At 35.3% G+C, this 8,607-nt stretch overlaps 1 protein-coding gene across 2 annotated transcripts; it reads left to right on the top strand.

Moving 5' to 3' along the window:
* The first annotated feature begins 222 nt into the window (after positions 1–222).
* Positions 223–8,387, top strand: LOC144033700 (uncharacterized). 2 transcript variants are annotated; one of them, XM_077541973.1, is made up of 14 exons: positions 223–291; positions 413–478; positions 720–1,084; positions 1,171–1,299; positions 1,471–1,524; positions 1,691–1,762; positions 2,082–2,153; positions 2,262–2,333; positions 2,649–2,720; positions 2,832–2,903; positions 3,184–3,255; positions 3,367–3,438; positions 3,794–3,865; positions 4,108–8,387. In XM_077541973.1, the coding sequence occupies exons 4-14, from the start codon at positions 1,225–1,227 to the stop codon at positions 4,417–4,419; spliced, it is 1,017 nt and encodes a 338-aa protein (XP_077398099.1). In that variant the 5' UTR covers positions 223–291; positions 413–478; positions 720–1,084; positions 1,171–1,224; the 3' UTR covers positions 4,420–8,387. The 2 variants fall into 2 exon arrangements, with proteins under 2 accessions (XP_077398099.1, XP_077398098.1); XM_077541972.1 differs by having other exon boundaries at positions 720–1,299.
* Positions 8,388–8,607: the final 220 nt, after the last annotated feature.

An 8,607-nucleotide genomic window follows, 5' to 3' on the forward strand; every position in this document is an offset into this window, starting at 1 on the left:
TGGTGCCCCAGAGGTTATCGAGGTAAATATAATTTACCTCTGTAACGTCCAGATTATTAATTCGTCCAAAAGACGACCCAATTATCGCTACACTGTGCATCCTACAGAATATAAACTGTGAATGTAAAAAGACTTTAACAGGTAATAAACATAGATATAAAATTATTGATGACTATAGGAGAAAATCATAATGAAGGATGTTCTCTCCCAATGTCTTTTTAAGGGGTCAAGTACATGTCTACTGCAGCGTTCTTCCCTTTGAAGAACTTGAAGCTGTGGAGTAAAGATGGTGTAAGTTCCATTATGGTATAATAATTCTGAATCATTGGATATACACATTGATTAGATTTGTATGGTAGTACTGGAATAAAATAGGTTAGTAGTGTTATAAAATTGTTACTTATTTTTGCAGGTGCACTTGAGTGATGATCATGGGATGAGTATCCTTGTGCAGTTGATGTGTGATGGTGTTCATCAGGTTAGCCATTTTATACTGTAATTTGTTTCATTGTAGTTTTGTATTACATTTGTAATGTGCTTAAATTGTTGTGTAGTTGTATGGAAATATGTACATTTTTCTGAATGCAGTATATATGTATTTAGATATGTATTTTATGTAATGCTGTTTGTGAATCATGATTTAGGCAAATATCAGTGATATATAAGTAACATAAATATTATTCTTCATGTTTTTTTTTTTTGTTTTTTTTTATTATCAGCAACTTGACCTCCAAACACCTAAGTTGGAGATACAAGTAGCATCGAGGCCACCAGCGGTTAAAACTATTCCAAAAATTGTGGTGAAGGGTGAGACTTTGGTTCTTCGTCGATTGAACCCGTTTGAGTGGATTGTTGTTGGACCAGGCAGGATGGTAATGGTTGCATATTGTAATAGCTTGGTTGTTGTTGTAGTTTTTAGTGTTGTGATATATTTGTTTTACATTAGATTCTCCAAAGTTGAGCAAAGTAAAGGTCAGTATAGGTTGATAAATAAAAATGATGATGTCTGTCATTGCAGAGGACGCAAGCAGGACTTGAACAATCCTGTGATGGGGTTCCCAAAAAGAGGAAAATTCAGCCTAACGTTAGTTTGTTTAGAATAATTATATAGTGTATTTGTTATAGACAAGATGCATTCAGTAACATATTTTCAAAATGTGTATTTCACAGGTTGTGCTAAAGGAATGTTTTATTCCTCTAACCCCAGTTTGGTTCAGCAGTGAAATGTTGGGTGCGATGGATAAGATAAAACCATCAGATCTGTCCAGCCCTGTGAAGGCTGCTCCAAGAGACAAAAAGGTAATTTTCATGTAAATTTCATGGTTCAGGTGTTGTCATTAAGTGAGTCCAGTAATTTACGTGACACATTCTTCTTGATTGATAACATTTAAATTGTGTATAATTGTCTAAAGAAGCTGTAATCTGCATGTGTGGAATATATAAATATATATATATTTTGTCTTTCATTAGAAATCAAATGTGAGATATCAACAGAGAGTTGTTTTCAAAAGGACAAAGTCACAGGTTTGTGTTTTTATTTGTATTTTTTATTGGGGAGTAATGTAAATATTAGACTAGTTTATAATTGCTGTTATTCAGTTTGAGAAGGGGAGAATAAAATGTTTTATAGCAATGAGTAACAATAGTTATTGTAATATAAATAAGTACATTTGTAGTTGTTGTTTTGCAGGCATTACAAAGGATGGTGGTGGATGCCAGTCTTTGTTCTTCCAGTGTTGTGGAAGAGGTTGTGCAGCAAGAGGTTAGTTTCTTGCTTTAGAATTTCAGAAAAGAGAGATAAGTGTTTATTAGTGATGTATGGTTGTTGTTATTTATGTTATTGATCTAGCACATTGTTTAAGAATTAACAATATTGGTAATTTATGTATAATCAAGTAGACTAGTGAGGAGGAATTAAGTGTACTTTGTAATGTGCAAGTAATAGTAAAACTATAAAAAAAACAAAAACATACACAGTAGTTTGTTGGCTCAGTGGAGTATGTAACATCATTTCATTATCTAACCTTTTTGCTGTTGTATACATTCTAAGTATGTATTACTTTTGTTATTGTGTTTAATAGGCAACACCAAGGCCGTTGGTGGATGCAAGTTTGTCTTGTTCCAGTGGTGTGGAAAAGGCTGTGCAGGAGGAGGTTTGTGGCCTGCTTTAGAATGTCACCTTAAAAAAGAGAACATGTTTTGTAGCAATGAGTGACTATTGTTATATAAATGATATAAGTTCATTTGTAGTTGTTTTGCAGCCATTACAAAGGATGGTGGTGGATGCCAGTCTTTGTTCTTCCAGTTTTGTGGAAGAGGTTGTGCAGCAAGAGGTTTGTTTCTTGCTTTAGAATTTCAGAAAAGAGAGATAAGTGTTTATTAGTGATGTATGGTTGTTGTTATTTATGTTATTGATCTAGCACATTGTTTAAGAATGAACAATATTGGTAATTTATGTATAATCAAGTAGACTAGTGAGGAGGAATTAAGTGTACTTTGTAATGTGCAAGTAATAGTAAAACAATAAAAAAAAAACATACACAGTAGTTTGTTGGCTCAGTGGAGTATGCAACATCATTTCATTATCTAACCTTTTTGCTGTTGTATACATTCTAAGTAGGTATTACTTTTGTTATTGTGTTTAATAGGCAACACCAAGGCCGTTGGTGGATGCGAGTTTGTCTTGTTCCAGTGGTGTGGAAAAGGCTGTGCAGGAGGAGGTTTGTGGCCTGCTTTAGAATGTCACCTTTAAAAAGAGAACATGTTTTGTAGTAATGAGTGACTATTGTTATATAAATGATATAAGTTCATTTGTAGTTGTTGTTTTGCAGGCAACACAAAGGATGGTGGTGGATGCCAGTCTTTGTTCTTCCAGTTTTGTGGAAGAGGTTGTGCAGCAAGAGGTTTGTTTCTTGCTTTAGAATTTCAGAAAAGAGAGAAAATTATGATAAGTGCTTATTAGTTATGTATGGTTGTTGTTATTTATGTTATTGATCTAACACATTGTTTAAGCATTAACAATACTGGTAATTTATGTATAATCAAGCAGACTAGTGAGGAGGAATTAAGTGTACTTTGTAATGGGCAAGTAATAGTAAAACAACAACAAAAAAACACAGTCGTAACCTTTTTGCTGTTGTATACATTCAAAGTATGTATTACTTTTGTTATTGTGTTTAATAGGCAACACCAAGGCCGTTGGCGGATGCAAGTTTGTCTTGTTCCAGTGGTGTGGAAAAGGTTGTGCAGGAGGAGGTTTGTGGCCTGCTTTAGAAAGTCACCTTAAAGAAGAGAACATGTTTTGTAGCAATGAGAGACAATTGTTATATAAATGATATAAGTTAATTTGTAGTTGTTGTTTTGCAGGCAACACAAAGGATGGTGGTGGATGCCAGTCTTCGTTTTTCCAGTGTTGTGGAAGAGGTTGTGCAGCAAGAGGTTTGTTTCTTGCTTTACAATTTCAGAAAAGAAAGAAAATTATGATAAGTGCTTATTAGTGATGCATGGTTGTTGTTATTTATGTTATTGATTTAGCACATTGTTTAAGCTTTAGCAATATTGGAAATTTATGTATAAATCAAGTAAACTAATGAGGGTGAAATAAGTGAATTTTGTAATGTTGCTTAAGTATGCATAAGTAATATATATATATAACCATGAAAACATAGAGTTGTTTGTTGGATGGATTGTTGGAGCATGCAACATCATTTCATCGCCTACCCTTGTTGCTGTTGTATACGTTCACATAGCAAGTATGGATTACTTTTGTTTTGTTTTGTTTTTTGTTTAATAGGTAACACAAAGACCAGTGGTGGATGCAAGTTTGTCTTGTTCCAGTGGTGTGAAAGATGCTGTGCAGGAGGAGGTTGGTGTTCTGCATTAAAATGACAAGTTCCATAAAAGTACATTGTTTTCTATGTAGTGATGTAGTTTGTTGTTGAAGATGTTGCCATTCATCTGGGCGAATGTTGAAGTTGTAAAAACATAGATAAGATATGGAACCATTTTCTGCCACGTGTATGCTATGCATGTTCCGTGATGTTGTGTAATGTTAAATTAAAAAATGAATCGTTTGTTAAAATGTTTTTTTTTGTCATATACCTATAGTTGCCGGGGGAGAGGACTTCTCGCATGGAGCATGCAGCCAAGATCAGTCCCAAGCGTATACAAAGTAAGACCATTGGTAATGCAAATACATCTATGTGTTATGTTTTAGAAGGTGATGTTACATGTAATTCATTCTTGACTGATATGAACACAGCATATGACAGTTATGCACATACTGACAGCTCCAGTATTAATGTTCATCCAATATCATTCGGAGCTCCAAGTGATGCTCTAGAGTGTCAACGCAGAAGTGTGAATGGGTCTTTTCATCAAGGAGACAGTCGGTTGAACCATCCAGGTAAGCAAATCTAGCAAATCACACAGCTAGTAGTGCGTTTTCATGGTGTTCAGAAGATTTAGACAAAGTTCTTGTTTTAGGTGATCGTTTGTATACATTATTGAAGAATAGTGACAAGTTCAGTAGCTCACATAACTATTTAATGGTGCCAGACTTGCCAAAGCAGCTGGTTTTTGAAGGAACGCTGTTTGAGTTTAAGGAAATAGATGTGGTGTCTGGATTTATACCGATGGTCGATAAAACAATTATTGTGGAATGTCAAGACGTTACTATTTTAAAAGGATTGCAAAAGATACATGATCAAGTTGATTTATGTTTGCTGACCATGGGTTGTTATACATGTGCAATCATTAGCAAAAATGGACAGTATGCAGTGTTTGATTCCCATGCTCGCAGTGCTAGTGGAATGCCAGATGGTGATGGTAAAAGTGTTATAGTTTACTTTAATTGTCTTCAAGATGTTTATGATCATATATGTAATTTGACAAAAAAGACATGTAGAGGGCAAACGTTTTTTGAGTTTTCAGGTTTTCAAGTTGTGCGGACACAGACAAGTTCATATGAACACTCTGTAAAGGGTGTTGGCATGATTGTATTGGATTCCCTGGCTGAAGTTACACGTAATTTAGGTTTGGCTAATAACAGCACAATATTTTAGCTCCATGCGTACACCGAGGCAGAAAAAGTACATTCCCAACCAGTGTCATTTGGAGCTTCAAGTCATGCTTTAGAGCGTTATGATGACAGAAGCTTGAATGGTTTTCATAAGGGAGACACACTACAAGCAATGGCTCAATGTTCAGTGGGTCAACAAGCTAAACCCTCTGTAAAGGATGTAAAAATTACTACACAGGATTCTACTGTATCACAGCAATGTAAGATGTCATTGAGAAGTAGCGTTTCAAGGACAATGCAAAGTTGTGACGCTACTGCACTTAATGCTGATGTGCAGATAATGGGCAATGTGACTCATAAAAAGATGCAATTTAAACCTATTGGTAAACAAGTTGTCCAAGATTTATGTACACGATTGAAATGGGATTTAGAGAAACTTGTTGCAGAGGAGTCTGCAAATGGTGGTTTACTAGGGATTCCATGCCAGAAAGAGAAAATAATAGGTGATGGGAACTGTTTCTTTCGAGCAGTATCTCAAGCTGTGTGTGGTTCACAAAAGAACCACAGAAAAATCAGACTAGCTGTTGTAAAACAAATGGAATCAAATGCAGTTGTGTATGAAACATTTTTAAGGAGTGAGTACTCTTCAGTGGATGAGTATATAAAAAAATCAAAAATGCGAAATGTTGGCAGTTGGGCTACTGAAGTGGAAATTCAAGCAACAGCAGATTGTTTAGGAGTCAATATATTTACATATTATGATGGTAAGTGGTTAGAATATAGTTCAAAAGCAAAAGAGGGAATTTACCTAGAAAATAGCAATGGTAATCATTATGAAACTGTTATTTGTGTGTATCATCCAGAACTGCAGAAGTGTTATGGATTGTGTAAAGCCTATCTGGCCAACTTCGAAGCATATAATTTAAGAAGGCAAAATATAGTTCAAGGTTCATGTATACAAGTAAGTGTTAAAAGTGTAAACAACACTGACAATTTGAATCTAACCAGAACACTAAGTATTAAGAAAGAAGTTGTGAATATTGAGGATGATGGTATAGCACAAACAAAATATTCAAAGAGTAATAGTTTTATTTCAAAGTATTTGATACAGAAATATAGATATCAAAAGAAAACTAATTATCAAGACAACGTATCGCATAGAAATAAACTACAGGAAATGCGTGTTGCGAAACATCACCTAAATGCATTGCATCGGGACAAACTTAGGGACAAAAGTAGAAAAAAATATTGGGAAAATCCTTTTCTAAGGGAAAAAGTGAAAGAATTGAGTGTAAAGAAATATTGTGAAAACACAGTGCATAGAGAAAAAGTCAAAGACATGAGTATAAAAAAATATTGGCAAAACGAACCGCATAGAAAAAAAATGAAAGAAATGAGTGCAAATAAATATCGGCAAGATGAAACATATAGGGAAAAAGTGAAAGAAATGAGTATAAAGAAATATCGGCAAAATGAATTGCATAAGGAAAAAGTGAAAGAAATGAGCACAATAAATTATTGGCATAACGTGTTGCACAGGAAAAGCGTTAAACTTCGAAGTAAAAGTAAGTATGATAGTAATCCCGATCACAAGAAAAAAGTTAAGGCAGCTACCAGATGTAGGATGCAAAAAATTAAAGAGAAGTCAACACAGATAGATTTCATTATGAAAAATTTTTGGGATAAAGTGAAAAATGGGCCGGAATTTGTGTGTAGCGTCTGCCATAGATTGTTATTTAGACGCCAGGTTTTATTTTATAAAACCGATAATTACAAGAAAAATAAAATAGTAGCTGCAATAGCTGAAAAATGTGTAACAGAAAAATATTTGCACAAATGTAGTGTGGACTGTGTAGTACCATGTAGGGCATTACAGTCAGCTAGAGGCCAGCTGTGGATTTGCTTCACCTGCAATGGTAAGATTATTAAAGGCGAAATACCTCCTGAATGCGTAATTAACAATTTGACAGTCCAACCCATTCCACCTGACTTGGCATGTTTGAATAGCTTGGAACAACATTTGATTGCCTTACATATACCATTTATGAAAATGTTAGCTTTACCTAAAGGTGGGCAAAATGGAGTACATGGACCAGTGACGTGTGTTCCAGCAAATATTGTGCAAACAAACAATTTGCTGCCTCGTTCAAATATGGAAGGGTCTTTATTTGCTGTAAAACTGAAGCGAAAATTAACATATAAAGGTTATTATGAATACCAATTTGTTGATACGATGCGCATAAGACAAGCATTACAAATTTTAAAACAAACAAATGTGCATTATAAAGATGTTAATTTTAACGAAACCTGGATAAATGAGTTTTGTAGGGAACAAGGTGAAGTTGTAGAAAATATCAATAATGTTGAAAGTGGTGAAAACTCAAATGTTGAAGACGACCTTTTGCATGATAGACAACAACATTGTATGTTTCAAGACACCTGTTTAATGCCTGTTGATATTGGCCAGGAAGCGCTCGATCAGTACTTTGATGATGTTTTAAATTTGGCACCAGCAGAAGGCAATAATCCTGTGAAATTGCTTTCTGATCATACAAATGAAGCCAAATGCTTCCCAGTCTTATTTCCACAGGGACGAAATACATACCACGATAGTAGGCAATATCGACTTACTTTGGCACGTTATTTCAACAACAGAATTTTACATGCTGATGGAAGGTTTGCACAAAATGTTGAATATATATTTTTTGCTCAGTACATGTCTGAGATAGAGCAGGTTATCTCAAATGTATCCATTGCATTACGCAAAGGAAACAAAGGTCAAACATTTAAAAAGCTGAGCAAAGATATGTTAAAAAATGAAGAATCATTGAGGGATTTATTAAAGTTTGATGAAGGTTATCGTTTCCTTAAACCTATAAGAGGTACCCCAGCTTTTTGTCAGGGAGTACAACGAGACCTGATTGCCTGTGTTCGTCAGCTTGGTGTTCCTACCTGGTTTTGTTCATTTTCTTCGGCTGACATTCGGTGGAAAACCCTTCTGAACAGTATATTAAAAAATAACGGTAGAACACAGACAGCAGAAGAGTTAGAATGGGCAGACAAATGTGAACTGCTTCGTCACAATCCCGTAGCTGCTGCAAGATATTTTGATTTTCGCTGGCATATCTTTTTGCGCGAGGTGCTTATGTGCTTATTGATTTACATCCAATTGGTAATATCCTGGATTACTTTCACAGGGTGGAATTTCAGCAGCGTGGTTCACCTCATACTCACTGCTTTTTTTGGATTTTCAATGCTCCACTGATTGACAAAAACACAGATGATGAAGTATGTGAATTTATCGATAAATATGTAACATGTTGTCAACTTCCGCTTACCCGCAGGACTTAAATCGGGAAATATGTCCTGATCGACTCTCCAATTAAAGGGTTAGAAATTCCCCTTTTTCCTCACCCGCTCTAAGGCGTCAGCGTGAGGAGACGGGAATTAGATAAGCCGATATATCAAAGTGGATTCACCTAGGTTTGTTCACTGTCTTCTTATCATGAGGCCAATCCGTTTTCATCCACCTATCAATCCTGAGTGAGTAACCACACACACAGAGCCCAGGACGGATAGTCTGAACA

Source organism: Festucalex cinctus, chromosome 13, assembly GCF_051991245.1.
Source record: "Festucalex cinctus isolate MCC-2025b chromosome 13, RoL_Fcin_1.0, whole genome shotgun sequence".
Taxonomy (NCBI): domain Eukaryota; kingdom Metazoa; phylum Chordata; class Actinopteri; order Syngnathiformes; family Syngnathidae; genus Festucalex; species Festucalex cinctus.